The sequence below is a fragment of the Talpa europaea genome (genome assembly GCF_964194135.1).
Source record: "Talpa europaea genome assembly, chromosome: 5".
Taxonomy (NCBI): Eukaryota; Metazoa; Chordata; class Mammalia; order Eulipotyphla; family Talpidae; genus Talpa; species Talpa europaea.
The window spans coordinates 37,061,981-37,081,274 of record NC_140071.1 but is presented as its reverse complement, the minus strand read 5'-3'; the positions used below and the strand labels follow the sequence as shown (position 1 = coordinate 37,081,274).

General features: G+C 37.2%; 1 protein-coding gene across 1 annotated transcript; it reads right to left on the bottom strand.

Moving 5' to 3' along the window:
* Positions 1 to 7,572: 7,572 nt before the first annotated feature.
* ARRDC3 (arrestin domain containing 3) lies at positions 7,573 to 18,897 on the bottom strand (the record flags this gene model as incomplete). Its single annotated transcript, XM_084233799.1, has 8 exons — positions 7,573 to 7,629; positions 10,302 to 10,456; positions 10,724 to 10,886; positions 11,246 to 11,502; positions 11,840 to 11,942; positions 12,956 to 13,103; positions 14,772 to 14,853; positions 18,618 to 18,897. The coding sequence occupies 8 exons, from the start codon at positions 18,895 to 18,897 to the stop codon at positions 7,573 to 7,575; spliced, it is 1,245 nt and encodes a 414-aa protein (XP_084089925.1).
* Between the last annotated feature and the right edge of the window lie 397 nt (positions 18,898 to 19,294).

Here is a 19,294-nt window from a genome sequence, read left to right as displayed (position 1 = left end):
TACCCTAAACAGGAAGGTTTTCCAAATAGCTGCTACATTGTTACCATCTTTTCTTTTGGGGAAGGTAGGATGTGTTGTGAGTAGAATTGTACCTCCTAAAAAGGTATGTTGAGGATTTAATCCTCTATAGCTCAGAATGTAATCTTATTTGGAAAAGGGTGATTGCAGATGTAATAAGTCAATATAAGGCCATATTGGGGAATAGGGTTGGCTCTGAATCCAATATCACTTGTCCTTTTAAGAAGAGGAGAGGCACAGAGAGAAGAATGCCCTATGAAGGCACAGAGATATACCAGAAGAGGGCCATGAGACAGCAAGGCAGATTCCAGTTATGCAAGGACAAGCCAAGGAACACCAATGATTGCTTGTTACCACCAAAGGCAAGAAGCAGAAAGAGAAGATTTTCCCTTCAGGCTTCAGAAGAAATATGGTCCAGTCAACACCTTGATTTTGGACTTCCAGCCTCCAGAACTGTTTTAGAGAACACATTTTGGTTATTTGAAGTCTCCTGGATTGTGGCAGTTTGCTAAGGCAGTCACAGGAAATGAATAGTGGGGAGGGACAACGAAATGACTGAATGTGTAGGGCTTTTCTTGAAACATTCATAAAAACACTCATAAAAGCTCACGAGACACAGGCTTGGTCCATTGTTTCCCTGTACATAAGCATGTGCTTTATGGCTCTTCTCAGGGGTTTCTAAGAGATGACTTTCTAAATATTAGAGGGGAGTGAACATTTTTTCCTCTGCTTTTGAAAATTTGGAAGTGCCAATTTGGAGAATATATGATTTTGTTGCTATAGGTTTTGGTAGGCTTTGGCAGGTTGCCAGCATTCTGTTTGCATGATGCATGTGCATCTCAGGTTCTTGTTGTTTCGTATTTCCTTAAACATCTTGAGCACTACTTTTTGAGATTCAGACCTGTGAGTTTGTTTAGATTATAAAAGTGTGCCTTGCACTAAAAAGTGGAAATGTTGATTTCTTTTTAAAAAAGAAAGCAGGGCTTGCCTGGTGGTGCAGGGGTTAAAGGCTCAGCTCTATCAAGTTATAGCCAGCCACTGTGGTATTTCAGCATTTTGACCACCAGCCAGGGAGCTACCCACACGGCACAGTAGACCTCTCCTGTCTCGCCCACTGCTCCCCTCAGCAGTGCATTTCAGTACATCCACCTGTTCTGCTCCCAACTCTGCCTCTGTGAATCCTTTCCCCGCCCCCATCTCTGGCCTATACCCCAGTTCTTGTATGCATAAATAAATAAAAAATAAATCTTAATAAATAAATAAAAATAAAATAAAAAAGAAAGCAAAGATATTAGAAACTGGCTGTTTGTTTTAACAATTTGCATTTGTATCATTCTACTATTAATTAATTTGACAAAATTGACCTGATTAATACAAATTCCAATATTCAATAATGATCAGAGAGCTTCTTTTGGCAAAAATTTATATCATCAAAAGAAAAAACAACATAAGTACAATGACTTTCATTAATTGTATCATCAGTATTAAATCTATGAGTTTGTAAAATTAACATAATTTTTATAAGGTTAAAAATTAGGACAGTATATTTGAATCTTTCACATTCGTCTGTTCACTAGTAACACTATTATATAGTAAACATACCTCTGAATTGTACAAACTGGTATTCTAATTTATAATTGAACTTCATTAAAGTTACCAGAGACCTTCCCAGTGCAAGAAGTAATGATATTGTTTGGATATGAAATTGATGTTGGAGAATATGCAGGTCTTTTTTTTTTTTTTTTTTTTAAGATTTTTTTTTTTTAATAGAGGCATGTTTTTCTTCATTCGTTTGCTTGTTTTTGTTTTGTTTATACATGCACTGGGCACAGCCAGAGGGGCGGGAGGGCGAGAGAATTCACCAGAGCCAGAGCGGGGAGCAGAGCAGGCAGAAGGACCGAAGGACACTGCTGAGGGGAGCAGCGGGCGGCAGGAGAGGTCCGCGCGCCATGTGGGACCCTCCTCCGGTGGCCGGGGAGCAGCCGGGGATTGAACCGGCGCCGCAGAGGCCGCGGGCAGCTTCGCAACCCAGCGCTCTACCGCTGCGCCACCGGGGAGGCCCTGCAGGTCTTGAATTTAGAAGTACCAAAAACCCATTTCTGGTTAGAATTAGCTGTAATGTTATCTGAAGTTCCTAAACACTGCTTTTCTTGAATCACATAGGCCATATGCTTTAAACATATAAATGCTAGAAATTATCCTAAAACAACTTTATTGCTTTTGGAGTCTATATATATCTTGACATCATTTGTATAAGGTGGTGTCTGTGAAGTTGGTTTAAAAAAATATTTTCCTTATATATTTAACTTCATGCTGTTCAATATTCAGATAGTGACACTGGCTCTACTTCCACTTGGGCATGTGCTTTGGATTGTTTAACTACTAGTTAGTTGTCTTGGATTTAAAGTGGCCTTTCCATATTCATGTTTACCACGTCTCCTGGTTATTTTCCTAAATTCCTTCTTTAAAAGACTGCACACTATATTCTTCAAAAGTCAAAGAAAATTCTCTTTACGTCAATATTTTTTTTCTTATGAAACATCTCCATTTTGTATTGATTTTGAAATCAAGAAATGAAAAGACAACATATTTCATCCATTAGTCATGAAAATTTTGACAGAATTCCAAATGTATAATTGTCACTATCTCAGTATTTGCAAAGGTCTATCTAAAAAATACCAAGCCGTAAATATTCTTCGTATTAAAAATGGCATTATTTTTCACCTATTAAGTGCCCCCAAATTCTCAGCTCAGGTACAACCTGAATTCATAAAAACCAAAATGACTACCCAGTCATAATCTTTTGCTTTTCTTTTTTAAAAAGATTTATCATTGACAAACTGGGGTGTAGGCCAGATATGTGTGGGGGGTAAGAGGATTCACCAAAGACAAAGGAGGGAGCAGAACAGACAGATATACTGAAATACACTGCTGAGGAGAGCAGAAGGCGAGGCAGGAGAGGTGTGCTGCACCATGTGGGTCAGCGTCCTGGCTGGGGATCAAACTCAGGCCATCGTGGTGATAGTACTGAGACTTAAGCCCCAGGCCCCCAGAGAGGGCCTCTCTTACTTTTGTTGTGCTGCAGAGCTTCTCAGACTTTAAGGATCACCTAGGCATCACATAGGATTGGAGGTCAATATTCTGGGACAGATTTTATTGTTTTTCTGACAAACTCCCAGGTGATGGTATTGCTGTTGGTTTGGGCATTTGAAATAGCAATATGGTATCCTCTTTTCTTCAATCTCCTGCAAATAGAACTCTTTGGAAACCCATCCTATCAATATGTGAATGTCCTAAGCATAGGTCAATCACAATCTCTCCTAACAAGTGATTTGGGGACTTCAGATAACATTTTCTTGGTGAGCTTAAGAACTGGGACTTATCTTTCTAGGACTATCTAACATGAAAGTAAAAGGGTGGTAAGAAAGAGTAAGACTAATATGAACAAGGTAAAGTGAACAAGATGAAAGACAGGAGTGTGTCCTGAGAACATTATTTGGATTTCTGGATCCAAATGTGCTTAATAAGAGTTCATTCTTGGAATGACTAGTTAATAGTTTTTTTTACTTAAGCTAGTCTCAGTTTTTCCCCTTTACAATCCATAATTCTGATAAACTGAGCTGTCATTCAATAATAGGAAGTTTTTTTTTTTAAAGACTTATTTTTATTTATTTAAGCATACAAGAACTGGGGTGTAGGCCAGAAGTGTGGCAGATGAGAGGATTCACCAGAGACGAAAGTGGGGAGAACAGGCAGATCTACTGAAATACACTACTGAGGAGAGCAGTGGCCGAGATAGGAGAGGTCTGCTGTGCCATGTGGTTTTGCTCTCTGGCCTGGGAATTGTACTCAGGCTGCAGTGGCTGGCAATAGCTTGATAGTGCCAGACAACTTGGGCACTACCAGGGAAACCCCAGCAAGAGACATTTTCTAAGTGTGGATGATAAGAGCCCCGAAATAACTTAATGCATGTACTGAACTCAGTATTTTTATGAAAATTCAGAAGCAATTTCTAAAGTTATAGTTGAATTAGAGCACTGTTTCTTGACCTAAAGGTGTGTGATCTCCTATTTTTGATGAAAAGGACTTTTGAGTAGCGATATTTTTACTTTGTAGATGAAGAAATCAAAATCCACGTATTTTTCAAGGCCACATCCAAGATCACAGAACCAAGAGCCAAGGTCTCATCTTCCCATGCTAAACTTCCTTCACTTATTTTTATTCCTCATTGCATAAAGTTGCGCAGACTATCCTTCAATAAAATTGATTACAAATGTCTAAATGTAACTTTTAAAAGAGTATTTACATCTGAGAAAATGGCAGAATAGTGAGGCACATATACAACCTGAAATCCATAAATGTATACACTCCGAAGGAATTTAAGAGTGTGATTCGAAAAGTACCAGTTTCAAATCACTATAAAGTTTAAACATTCTTTGAGAAAAGGAATTCTTAGTGTTCTTTATAATTTAGAAAAAATTTAAGATTAAGATAGTAGGAAATAACTTTTTAAATGTATGTACTTTTCAAACAGTAGAAACTTGGGACTCATTTACAGTGAAACTAGAACCTGAAAGTGAAACTACTTATCTGGTTAAGTTTGTTTCATATATATGACTGAAAAATATAACTATGATGTTTTATTTAAAAAATCTGTAACTTAGTAAGTAAAGAGTTACGTAGTATTAAAAATTCCTGGTAACTTTGGTAATATTTTTAGATTTAGAAAACGACTATCTAAAATGGCTTAAAATAGTTTAATTGTAGTCTTAATAGCGTTTGCATGTGAGTTACTAACATAATCAAGATTGAAATAAATCTCCAAGCAATTTTACAAAAAAGAAAAAAACAAAACACTTTATTTTCCACAAGGAAGAGCAATAGGAAAAATTAAATCATTTCCCACATATTGTTTTCTTAAAACAGAGCCTACAAGGACATATTCAGCACCAAATAAAAAAGGAAAAAAAAAAAAAAGAAATTACAAACAGCCATAGAATATATTCCATAAAGCAAACATTTAATATTGCACTTTGTTTTGCTAACATTTTGGATTTTACTTTTCCTAATTGAAAAAAATCAGGAATCTATTTTGAATACTGGAATAAACTGCGAACCTCACATCTTATGACAGGAATTGACCAATACTTAAAAAACAATAAAGTAATGCCTCTAAATATGAAAGTAAAGAAATCCTTTAACGAGGAAAATAAAACTTTATTTAATAAAGTTTTATATATTTAAATTTTTAATCACATTTTATTTTGTGACCCAGTGCCAATTATGAGAATATTGGTCATTCTTGTTTCATGTGTTATTTATAAGAGTATCATGTGATAAGTATTCCAATGCTATGCATATCAACAATTGTTCCCTAGTCAGTTAGACATAAGAGAGAAAAAACAGGGATTTTTCTGACAACCCCCTCCCCCTCAAAAAAAAAAAAAAAAAAAAAAACCCAACAAAAAACAAAAACCACCAAATGCCCTTAATGCCAAAAATTCCATTAGCTTCTTTTGAGGGGGACATTCACAAAATGATTTAACAATAAAAAAATATTTTCACCCCCATTTCCTTATTATCTAGTATTAATTTGCTACGGGAGCCCGAACCCTTAACCGAATCACTTAAAACGCGATTCATTTTTACACTGGGCTTTCTTCACCCTGTCAGCATTTTTCAAACATGAATTGTCTTCCATGTTTTCTTAAAGGCCACTTATGGAAAAGCCTACTTATTTTGTATGAAGCTTTAAGACAGTATTTAACCAGGTCAAGCACCAAGCTGGAGTTACTATTATTTTCAGCCACTATATTAACTGTGGGATTAAATGGCAGGATAGATGTAACATCCATTTTACACATATGTTGTAACATCAGAGATGCTGATTTTCATGAAAAACATCAGAGCTGAATTCCTTCTAAAATAAGATAATCAGTACACTTGGTACCTTGGAAAATGTAGTATTAAGTGTCCTCATGAATGCTGGTATATTTGTTATGAGTCAATGTAAATTATCTTAATATAAATTATAATTTACTGACACGATCATTCTTCCTATCTTATCTGTATAACATGAATGATTTCTTACATTTAGCAAAATGTACTTTAGGTAGTGAAAAAATACTTTCATTTAAAAAAAAATCCACAAAAATATAAAAGTTATTATCCCAGCACACATTCTACTATTTGTAATTCTGAAATTACCCACTTTTAGAGTGAACTTGGGTTTCCATACTGTTTCAAGCTTGAGCAGGACTGCAAATGCATAAACTGAGCTAGCACTTTAATCATAACCTATACATACATATATCCTTGCTCGTTAATATACTCTGTACCAGCAAAAATGATTTCCAACATATGTGTTTTGGAGGTAACTAAGTAACTCTGTATAAAAATAAATGCACTTTCTCCTCCTCTCCAGTGACTGGAAAACTTCCATACTTTTAAAATAATAATAAAAATAATTTTTAAGAGCATCAGCCCTTAACTCTGCTGGTGCCTGCCATACTGCCTTTCTTTACTCCATTCTTAGCTCTGCTAGTTTCTTCTTATATGTAATGATAAAAAGGGAATGCGGGTGGGTTATCACTTTTGTGTATGTCCCTTTTCCAAATTTCCCTCTCCAAAAAGCCAAACAAACAAACAAACAAACAAACAAACAAAAAAATAACAGTGCAACAAAACACAAATAGCATTCCAACAGTTTGGCAAGTGATGCGTTCACCTGAGATTAAGTGATTTTAGGCAGTCAGTAACAAAATGCTGCTTTGCTGTAATAGTAGAAAGGCAACAAATTCTTAAAAGAAACCAAGAAGGTATACAATCTTGACAAGTCTCTTATTAGCTTCCTCCTCTTATCTCTTTTCCCATGTATCTGTTGCGTATCTACCACAGTAGGCTGCAGAACATACAGCAAGAAGGATTGGCTTGAAGGCATTTGATGTTTGTAAATAAATCCACGATAGGATCCAAGCTGAAGAGGTGATACATGGTCAGCCTAGTAGGACAATTCTGAGCATGTGCATACGCAGGTAAAGTCCAGGCTATATTAAATAAAAAAAAATGTCAGTGCGCTTTTTCCATGTTACGTTTTTCAAAGCTTTCTTTTGTTCCTTGTTGTGCTGACCACAAACAAGTTTTAAGAATATCAAGAGTCTGGCATAAATGGAAAAAAAAAAGCTGTAGTGACATTGAACCGCACAATGTAAGCATTGAGCATGTGCAAATTTTCAAATCAAAAGAAGGAAATCATCCCTCTTTACAATGTGGTGTCTTGACACGTATGACCATAGGCTAAGAAGACTGCTCTTAATATGTGCCAGTTTTAAAGGAGAAAAGCTTAGATCTTCAAGCATGTTGGAGCAGTCCCAGAATGTTGTAGGCTTCTAAAGCATGATCACTGGTTGTTTCATGTATTTGCCATTTTTCTGGGCAAAGGCAATTCTACTTTTCCACTTCCTCTGAAAACGTGTCTCCAAGATACTTCTCTGTCCTCAGCCGGGAAGAGATACAGTTCGGAATCCATATCAACTTGATTTACCAAGTGTTCCTTCAACGAGAGGGGCAAGATGGTCTATCATCTGCTGACTGATCAGGATTTGGATCAATCTAGAATTAAAAGAAGGAAACAAAAAATCAGTTATTTGATAAGGTCAAATAAGAATGCAACAAATGACTAAGATTCTGAGCATGAGTATTATGCATCAAGTACCTGATACTCAGTCACTAGAATAATGAAATTCATAAAGAGATAACTGAATAGTTCTTTGACAAATGCCAATGGTAAAATTTTATCAAAGAATGGAATTCTTGGGTCTCTCTGGTGGTGCAAGGGGTTAAGCACCACACTATGAAGCAATCGCAGCCTCTGCAGCATGAGTCCGAACCCCGGCTGTCCAGGGAGCAACCCACATGGCGAAGCAGACCGACCTCTCCTGTCTTGCCTACTGCTTCCCTCAGCAGTCTATTTTAGTCAGTCTGCCTGTTCTGTTCCCCACTCTGTCTCTGGTGAGTCCTCTCACCCCCTCCCCGCTTCTCTGGCCTGTACCCCAGCTCCTGTATGCATAATTAAATAAATCTTTTAAAAAAAAGAATGGAATTCTTATTCAGCACTTAGTAATATTTAAGACTCAAATACACATCCTTGAAAAGTCATTCTATCTCTTCTTTAGGTTTTGAGAAGAACACAGTTGTGTAAAAATGTTGTTGGTACTTATCTGAGGAAGTAACTCATAGACGTAAAACCCCAGAGAAGGCCAAAAAACAGTGTATATCAAGAAAGTGTAATGCTGAATCCAAAATGCTCTAGGGGCTTCCTACCTCCTCTACCTGTAGAGTGACTTTCTTATGCATATACACTTAATAAAAGTGAATATATTTCAGTTGCTTCTCAGGTGCAAAAAGGATGGGCACAGGAAAACAAATTGTTGTGTTTACTACATTTCTTTACTGAATGAGCTTTTTGGCTAAGACTCATTTAACTTGTATTTGAATGTGGAACAATTCAAAGTACTTCAGAAGCTTAAAATTTTTTTTTTTTTTGCTTTTTTTTTTTTTTTTTTATATAGAGGCATGCTTTATTTATTTGTTTGCTGGTTTGTTTGTTTGTTTTGTTTATACATGCACTGGGTACAGTCAGAAGCGCGGGAGGGTGAGAGAATCCACCAGAGCCAGAGCGGGGAGCAGAGCAGGCAGAAGGACCGAAGCACACTGCTGAGGGGAGCAGCGGGCGGCAGGAGAGGTCTGCACGCCATGTGGGACCCTCCTCCGGTGGCCGGGGAGCAGCCGGGGATCGAACCGGCGCCGCAGAGGCCGCGGGCAGCTTCGCAACCCAGCGCTCAACCGCTGCGCCACCGGGGAGGCCCAGAAGCTTAAAATTTTGAAGAAAAAGAGTCAAATATCCTTTCTTTTATGATTATCCTTTAACAATGTGAACATTTAAAATAGTTATCTAGAACCAACCCCCCCAACCTGGCATGGCTAGATGTTAAATCATAACCTGAACCAATTTAGGTTCTTGAAAGTTCTTCTTAATATCTTCAGTTCATTTTAAATGGAAATAGAATTTTATGATAAATTGTTTAAAAGTGGATAGGTTGCCATTCTTTTAAAATGCCTGTTTAACAGTCAGGAAGGCGCAGATAAAATTAGAAATAACTGATTATTAATAAGCAAGATACAAATGTCAGTACAGAAATGTGGCATAAAACCTGTAACAAGTGGGAAAATATTTTTAGTATCTAATGAAAAATTTTATGAATAAGTAGGATAGCAAAATTATGTCTAATCGAAATTTTCAAGACGAAATTCTGAATATCCTATACTCAACAAGTAAAGTAGATTTCTATTAACCACTCCCCCCCAAAAATGACTACAGTAATTATAAAGAAAAAAAAATGAGTAATTTGTTGGGAAAAAAACATTTTTTTAAGAATGAGACTACCCTTACCCTCCACCTTTATGCCTTATTTGGGAATCATATTCCAATGTTAAAAAAAAAGTCTAAACTAAAGTAAGCAAAAAACAAGCTGATTCCAGTGATTTACAAAATTATTTGACATCAAGGTCAACTTTAAATCCCCTAAAACATGTATTTTATGTATACGTATTCTCAAGTGTCCTGAAATTGTTGGAATCCTCCCAACCTTTCCAGCCTTTGCACATGCTGTTCTTTCCTCCTAGGATTGTCTTATTTTTTAAGGACTATTCATTCTTCGAGAGTCAGATTAACAATCACCTTAGGAATGATGGTCCCAATTTACAAAGCTCAATAAGCTGCTCCTCAAATAACTGTGTATACCTATCACACTGTTATGTAGGTTTTCCCCTTACTAATCTCTGAGCTGCTTCCAAGTATGGATCATGTTTTATTCACGTATGTGTTTAGTTGTCCTCAATATGAAATGAAAAAAGATAATCTAACCGTATAAAAATATTGCTTAACATGTGACTGTAAATATATTTTCCCCTATTACCCGAGAATATTGAACAATGCAAGAATTAAGTTGGAAAAGATCATGGATAAATTCCAGTTATTTAATCCAAGCTTGCAAAATGTCAGTTATACTGATGCTTTAAAATATCAATTATTTCTTCAATACACATTTTGCAAGCATGAGGTTAATTATCTTTATTTCTCCCCCAAATATAAGTGAACAGTTTTACTGTTTCTTTTTTAATTTTTTCTATCATCACAATAATCAGAACTAAACTATATTTTTAAATAGTGTGCAAATCTGTTTCCAAGAGAGTAGCTCATTCATACTTGAGTTGGTGCTTACCTCTGAATAAAGAGGTGGAGGCAAGAACCGAAACTCCTGGATATATGCAAACAGTGGTCCTTGAAGCGCTCTCTCAAAGTCATCACAAGCACTCACTGGTGCAAGATTGTTCCGCCTTTGTTCCTCTGTTACCACTTCTGCATAGCTGGGTGGTGCTGAAGGAAAAAGATACACGCAATTCGAACAGCATGTTCTTATGCATGTCAAAATATACAGAATAGTAGATATTAAAAAGGAATGTCAAAGTAAAGTAGTAAGTATTTGTTTTGTTATCAAAACTAGGGACATAGTTTTTTAAATTTAATATCAGGGCACATCTATTCTCTTGAGGTATAAATAAATGTATATCTAATCATAATGTATCAGAGGCAAGATTATGTTCTTGAAAACAATAAAAGTTTTGATATGAAGTATCAAATTACCTTCAGGTCTTTCAGGTAGGGATAAACCAAGCCAGTTCATATTCATGCTACACTGACTGCTCACACTTGAGGTTCTGCTACCAAATGGATGTAGAGGAATGGTACCGATGACAAGTGGCAAATTAAGAAATAAATCCATAGCTCCAGGAATATCCACATATACCTAAACGTTGAAAGGAGACATTAAGTTTAGAATGACAACTACAATTTCCTTTTTAAAAACTAGTATTTCAATTTTAATGTTATTTAAAGCCCTATTTACTTTATTTCTTAACTTTTATATGTGGAAACACATCATTAAATATAATACACATAGAAAATTTCCTGATTATACTGTATAGTACATTTGCATGTATGACCAAATTACTAATTGTAGTTCAATGATATATACAAACTACATATATCACATTTGTATATATCACTTATAGAATATAAAAATAAAATCCTGAATGTAAGACAATCATATATCCCTGTAACTTTAAGATATAAAACAAACAAACTAAACCATAAGTCTATACAAACCATTAGCGAATATTCCACGCGGATTATACTACAGTCAAGGATAGAGGGAGAAACCGGTGGAATTTTCAGCAATTTGCCATTCCATGTCTCTGTCTTTCCAGATGATAAGGATTCCCCACGCAAGTTGGCCACAAGCTGTTTTACTTCCTTCATTTTCCCTTTGGCATAGAAGGCCTGTGTTTGGTAAATGGCTGCCTTTGGCACCACCATTCGGGAAGAGCAGTTCTCAATCTCAGCAAATATCTGAATTGATTCACCTAGAGGGAAAAAATGTATTCGTTGTTTAAAAAAATACCACCCAAAAGAAATGTAGATTCTTGGGCTAAAGTTTGAAAGTTTAAGAGAGTACATGGATAAAAAACAGTTCTAATCATGGCAAGTAACTACTCGTGAAAATGAACTACTCATTTTGAGCAGTTTAAAAATACGAGCCTAGATTTCAACTTATCAAGGTAAACCAGACAAGCACAAATTTTTGTTATTTTATCAAAGAATACTTTATCATATTTGCATGAAGTAGAAATTATGAATTATAAATTTGTACATAAAAGCTAAGTGAAGAATGTTTTTAGTGGGAATTCACCTCAAACGTACCTGGGGTATAGCCCTTCCTCTCGATTTTGGCACTTAAGGATATTGGGCCTGAGGTACAGAACCAGCAACAGAGAGTCTTTTCTTTTGTGCCTGCTTGGGGTGACTGTAAGAAATAAATGTAGAGAAAAAGATCAATATGTGCCTTGGTACTGGAATGTTTTCAAATACTATATGACATTTATGGAGAATTTACACTAAAAGCAGTGCTGCTTTTCTTTCAGTATCCAAATATACTTTTTTTGGTTTATTCATCAATGGTTTATGAATTATATGATTATTGTCTTGATATAAGTTTCCATTCAGTTAAGCAAAAAAAAAAAGGTACAGGACTTAATACTGTATTTAATAAACATAATTTTAGCCCACACTATTTACACAGACAGTAGTTAAAAATCAACTAACCAAATAAACAACAACAAAAAAACCCTTTCCACATTCCATTTAATTTGCCTTAAAAAAAGGCAGTTTGGAAACCCACTTAGTAGGTAATCCTAAATGTTAACATCTTTCTTTGAGGATATAAAATTCAACATGTAAAATAATGCTGTTTCTAAAAATTAACTCTTATTTGCATAAAGATGTTATCATTTATTTAAACCAAATAAAGATTTTGGTCAAATTTTAATTGTAATAAAAAAATGCAATTAAAAAAGGTTTCTTTTGTAATGGAATTAAGTTTTTCGTGAAAGTGAGCTCCCCATCATTTGACAACTATCCCTATGTTGGAATAATGCAAAATTTTAGATAACAGTATTTTCAAATTTTATGATAATGTCTTACAATAATTGATACTGTTCCTTTCCCATTAAAATTATCCAGGAACAGATTTATTTCATATGTTAACTAGGTTTGTATGGTAATGTTTCAGAAAGAGATATATCATACTATATATATACTGATCTTACTTTAAAAATTTACTTGATGTTATAATATCAGAAAATATGAGCATATTTTTCATTAATTTGTATACTTTCGAGTTTTTCTTTTATATAAATATTTACTGAATTTTAAAGTAAAATTACTATTGCAGAATTATAAAGATTGCATAGTTTATGTGATTATTCTTTAGTATTTATGTGCCAAAAACAAAGAATGAAGAATTCAGTCAATTCTTACCAGTAATGAAGGAGTGTTGATATCTATATGCTCAAAGACTGTAAATTCCTTCTTTAATTTTACTGGTAGAAGCCAAGGCCTGTGCAATTCGGCTTTCACCCAATAGCGCACACTGCCATGTCGGCCTTCGAATGAGGTAGCAAGTGGTCTGTGCAGAATATAAAGGTCAATATATTAATCTTATACCTCTTTCTAATAATTATACAGTAAGTCAGCATAGAAGTGTTACTATATTACTGTTTCTAGATCAATGAGGTATCAAACAAATAATTTAAAAAAAATTTCCAAAGGGATAAGTCACTGGGGAAAATAAGTTGTGTCCAAATAACAATAGATAATAGTTTAATATAAAAATTTTGTTTCAAAATGCCAGAAGAACATAATCCTTTTAAATTAAGAAGAGGCTACTTTTAATGCTGGTGGCAAAATTATCATAGTTTCGAAATGAACAATTCTTTAAAGAGTCAAGGTTTTAATACTTAAAATGAAGTTAAGAATGGCTTAATTATTTCTACTGGGAAATTCTAGTCACTAGTTAAAATATTTCAGACCAAATTTCCTACAGTGTTCCACTTTTCATTAGCTAGGAATTATCTCTTTTTATAGGAACTAATTAAAGGTCTAAAAAAGGCTTAGAATAGTCTTTAGAGTTTCAAAAATTTCACATTTCATAAAGTCCACTGAAACTCATAAAAAAGTGCTTTTTCAGATCCCAGTTTACTCATGCTCTAAGTCTTTTTTCTTGCCATGTTTTTTAACTTTACTCTATAGGCTTAAAAAGAAATATTTCAACTGAACTGTAGTAAGAGAAATGACTGTTTTTCAACTCTCCCAGATTTTATTACCTGTGGAAAGTTTTATTTTAGTGAGTTTAGTCCCTTTTTCATAATTGCATTAGAAAAATGCTCCATGTTCAGTTATTTTCAAAGTACAATGCTAGCTTAGATTAGTAAGAGAAGCAGTGGTGTTTTTACAATTTTTATTCACATTTAGACTCTAGCATTAACTTCCATGGCACAGAGAAATAAAATGCAGTATTATGCTGCTCTTCTAGAGTTTATTTTAGACAAGTGGTTTACAGATAGAATTAAAAAAATATATTACCACATCCTTTGAAATTGCTCAGGCCCAGCATTAGCCTTATTGTATTCAGAATTAAAATATTATGTTCAAATAAAATGTTAAATAGAACACTTTGAAAAATATCATTTAAAAAGTTTACACATGTATATAGCACAAGTACTGGAATTAACAAAAATATAGACTTACGTACTTTTGGTACTTGATAAATTCTTATTTTTTTCTGTAGAAAAATCAGTACCAGTGCCACTTTGCATGTTTTAATTTGTTAAAGGTATTACTAGACAATTTTTTTTGGTGAGTTCTCTTCCTCACAATCTGCTATTACATTGAGAATATTCCTAATTATTTCTTACCTCCTTAACTTGCTGTTTTTGATTAAAATTAGTTGAAAAGGTAAAAAGCTAATTTTTTTCATAAACTACAGAATGAGCGACATCATGTGTTTTATCTTTTCTGCTAATGCTAAGTGATAATAAAATATATACTTTTCAACTGTACTATTTGGAAAATGAAACACTATTCACAGTAAAAAAAAAAACCTCATTAAGAATTGGGCTTTGATTTCTATAATTTTGCCACACTATATTAAAAAATAGCTTCCTTTTATAGTATATTATTTTCCTCTAGCAAGTTTCAGTAATGAAAAGGGTTTTTTTAAACTATAAATGTTTAGAATATTTAATGTAAAAAGAATGGATGTTTATGAACAATGTGCATTGTTTATGATACTTACGTCTGTGGAAGCTCAAAGCTGAATGCATATTCATGCCTTCCTGAATGAATAGTGTTGAAGCCTTCTTCGGAATTATCATCATCTAAAAGAAACAGAAAGAAAACAAGAAATTTGTTAAACCTTTTACATACGATGGCAAACTTTTAAAGACCTTCATCTAATAACTAAGGCCACAAACTTTGGAGTCTGGTAGAGCTAATTCCTACTTCATTACTTATTCTGGGTCTCAGCTGCCTCATCTATACAGTGGGAACAATTAATATTTATACCCCATAGGCAGTTTTTCATTGAAAATGACCCAAACGTGAAAGCATGTACATCTCATATATATGTTCAAAAAAAATTTAGGCCAAAGCTTACATACTAAGATGTTATTTTTGCCTCCAATGATTTACTTAAGTATATTAAGACTATAAATGAAACCTGTTTATAGAAACCTTTAAAACACGTCGTTTTTGATACAGAAGATGTAAATGTCACACAATTCTAGAACCTGTCCTATAGATGTTGCATGAAAAAAGAGAAGTGATTTTAATACCACTTTCATAGCTAAAAATAAAAATTCATCATTGACTCTGATTACAACCGTCTGTCCCAGCAATAGCTAAAAAACTGCTTGTATAAAAACACACCTCAGATTTAAAAGGTGCCTGCTTACAAGTGTCCCTTATCTTTGAAAGATGAAGTCTAATTAGTTTGCTATTGCTAGAATAAAGGGACTGCCTTTGATATCATTATCGATTTCTTTCGTCAAATACAGGCTTTTAAATGTCTCCAAAATACATGACGAATATAGGCAACTCTAAAAATATTTTGGAAGCGTCTTGGCTAGGTAATTACGTAAACGTCTTCTATTAACCATGAGAGCAGGAGAAACGGTTATTCCCGTTTAACTTTCCTTGGAATTGACACAAGCAACGTGATGCTTTCCTTACATCACAGGAGAAAAGGGGGCAAGCGCCTAGAGACGTGTATGTATACTTTTATTCAAAAATCATTGTGATGTGCTTATACAGCAAGTTGCACTATTTCCCTCGTCTCCTGAGGAACGGATTTCAGCACCCAAAACTGACTGGTGAGTTGGGGGCCATTTAAATTCGCTCCCCTCCAAGGCGCCCAAAGTTTGCCTCCCGCACCCTTTCTTCCCGTCTCGCTCCCTTTTTGTGCCAGCTCAGCAGTCTCATTGAGGAGAGCGGCGGCCGCGCTGTGGTAAACAAGTGCCGGGCTGTCAATCAAGAACTAGACCGGAGCAGGAGAGGACCGGCCTAAACCGGCGCGAGCAGATCCCAGCCGGCCCGCCCGCGCGCCGCCGCCGCCTGCGCGCCCCGCTATACATACGGCATACGTCGCGCGGCGCGCGCCCGCGCAGCCTAGCCTGCTGGACGGGGGGCGGGGCGACGCCGCCGCCGCGCTTCCGCTTTACACGCCCCAGCCGGCGACCGGTTCGATCTGGCTCGGGCCACCCTGACACCTTTACAGTTGAGCCTAGGGAGCCTGGGGCCGTGAGGGGGAGGGTGCTGAGGGGGGGGGGACTGGAGAACCAAAGGCCCCAGCGAACAATGGGGAGGGGGGCAGGGAACGCCAGCCGAGGCCGACCTCCCCCCCCCCCACCCTATGTTAGTATCACTTTTCCATCCCCTCCCTTCAGGTCAAATCAAGGTAGCGAGCCTTTGACTGCCTATTCGGGGAACACGGTTTATTTCAAGTAGCAGGAAAAAAAACGAGCATTCCCAGAAGCCACCTGACAGCGCCTGCCAGGAGACTGGGGGCCGGTTAACCGAGCCCACCCAAGTTTCCTCCACACCGCGCTGTCAGCTAAAGTTGCACCCAGGGCCGTTCGGCACCTGTGAGGCCGGCAGGAGCCTCTCTCCTCTACGCTGTGGAAACCGTAAGTCGCTTCTTTCGGGCCACAAGCTGGCCGAGTGGGCGACAGAATGTGAGGTGACTCGGGCCTCGGGCACCTCCATAAGCCCGAGAGGGACGCGAGTACGGGCGGGAGCGGCCACTCTGGAGGGATCGTTACCGGCACACGCCGGTTCCAAGCCACGCCCAGCCGGTGCGAGCCCACTCTCCCCACCCGCCGCGCCCAATCCAATCAGAGCCTGGCATCGCCTTAGCAACAGGCTAACAAACCGGGCTCCGCCTATCCCCGGCCGCCCGGGGCGGGGTCTCGGCGACCAGGCTAGTTTGAGAGGTCCCAGTTTTAAGTCATTGAAACTATTCCAGGCTAAGAGCTCGTCCACGCTTTGCAGGGGTGTAGAGGGGCGTCTTGTGGGGTGCGGGGCATAGTTTTCTCTACCATGCAATCATGAGGCAAGTGATGAAATTGTCCCCTTAACTTGTTCTACTTTTACCCCACGGCGAGCTTCAAATCCTTAAAAAGCTTTGATTTTTTTTCACTCATTTTATAAAAAGCTGCAATGTCCAGAAAGGCTCAAACGCAAACTCATGTGTCTGCTTTTCACCACATACTGGGGACTGTCATTAGGTATTTGCATTTATAAATCAGTGTTCCATTTTGTAGATATTAGATTATTTCAGGCTGCCAATTACGTATAGGTATTAAAACCCAACTAAAGAATTAACTTCACCTTGATAGTTTCAAACATAATGCATTAAAGCTGCAACTCAAAGCATCCTTCATTTGCACACTTGCCTTAGCAGTTCCTCAGGGATGTGTTAACAAGGTAATACCAAAAAACGGTAAGAATGTACGCTATTCTTTTGAAAAATCGTCAGCATTTCAACTAAATACTGCATTAAAAGGAGAAGCACAAAAATTACATAACCAGTTTTAACATTATATTCTTCTTGGGCTAGGAATTAAGTCATCGCCACCACCTGACGCGTGTAACCAATCTGCTGAGAGCAGAGCGAGCGCCCCTCCTCACCACCCCCCAGAACTGGTCCGAAACAGGATTGAACCGCTTCTAACAAAGGGTGGAAACTTAGAAAAACAAGCTTAGAGTCTCCTATATTTCCACAATGTAACCATTTAAACAATAGACTGGAAATCTCAGGACCCCTTCTTCCTTTGACAACCCTTCATCTCCCCTTTCCAAGCAAAAATCAAATCCAATGTGCCGAATACTTTTCAATTCCATTTGACGGGCTCGGGTTTCATTGAATGCACGTCCCAAAGTTAGGCATGATGCTCGGAAAAGGAAATTAGTGACCCTAAATGGCTTCTAGAACTGATTTAAAACCTATCATAACGACAAGACACTGTCCTTTAAAACAGAAAATGCTTGGTGTAAATTTCTCAAGGAACTGGAAAGAATAGGGAAAAAACACGTGGGGTGTTGATGCCATATGTCAAAATAAGCCATAGAAACCCTTTATCAAAGAACAATGATCAATTCTTAAAGTCTTTTGCACGACAATATTAAAAACGAAACACACTTATTACTAGCCCACTAAGAATGTTATTCCACTTCTTCATTGAAGCTTAATTTTTATATGTAAGGTTGCGAAGTACAAGAAAAATCCAGTACTGGCCTGCAGGTTTTAGCAATTCATTTGAAAATACATTAATAAAATTATTGAATCAGATTTAAGCTGAATTTGTAAGTAAAGTGCAAATGGATAGCAAGTGCGTAAGGCACAGCCCAAGCCGGGTACAGAGGTAGTTGAATAAGTGCAGTTTGCAGTCACTTTGCAGATGCCTGCATGCATTAGGGCTTAACATACGATGAATGTCAAGGGGAATCCAGATCTCCCAACTTTGCTAATCTTTTCAAACTGCTATGTGTTGTGCTAGTAGTAGAATTACATTAATTCAGAAAAACTAAAAAGGTACTCGAAGAAAACACGACTAATAATGATTTCTGAATAACACACACTTACCTCTTTCGTGTCCAATTAAGATGTCTTTATGGTTGAAATATTCTACTTCTTCAGTGTAATTCTGTGTGTAGGCAGTATTGGAGCCGGCGTTTCTAGATTCGGTCCAGCGTACTTTCGCATGTCCTCTTGCATGAATTTTAAGAGATTTTACTCTGATTTCTCCAGTAACTTCTAAATTCACCCTTCCTGAGACTGTATCCCCACTCGAGTACACGGGGACATTGCTGTCATTAAGACAGTCAAAGCTTATTGTCAAACTCTTCACCTTTCCCAGCACCATGTTTATAACAAAATCTATAAAAATATAATGTAAGACAAAAAAGTCAAGATCGCATATAAAATGTGATCTTCACTAACACTGATCGATGTCTTTGCCGTGCAGAAAGCTTGCAGGCAGGATCAGTAATTCCTTACAAATAGTTCATTGAGATTTCTTAAAAAGTCAGGGCAGCAGAGGCTGCTGCTGCACGCTCCTGCTCGTCTCAGTGGTCTCCTTACAAAGACGGGCGGCTGGAGCCTGCCAGCTCACTTTAAGAACAGCTTTGTGAAAAACAACCCCAGTGCGCATGCGCACGCCGCTGCTCTGCGCCCTCCCTGCGCGCCCCCTCCCTGGCCGGGCTCGCTCCCTCGCTCGCTCGCTCGCTCGCGGGTACAGTAGGTGCAGAGCCGGGGGAAGA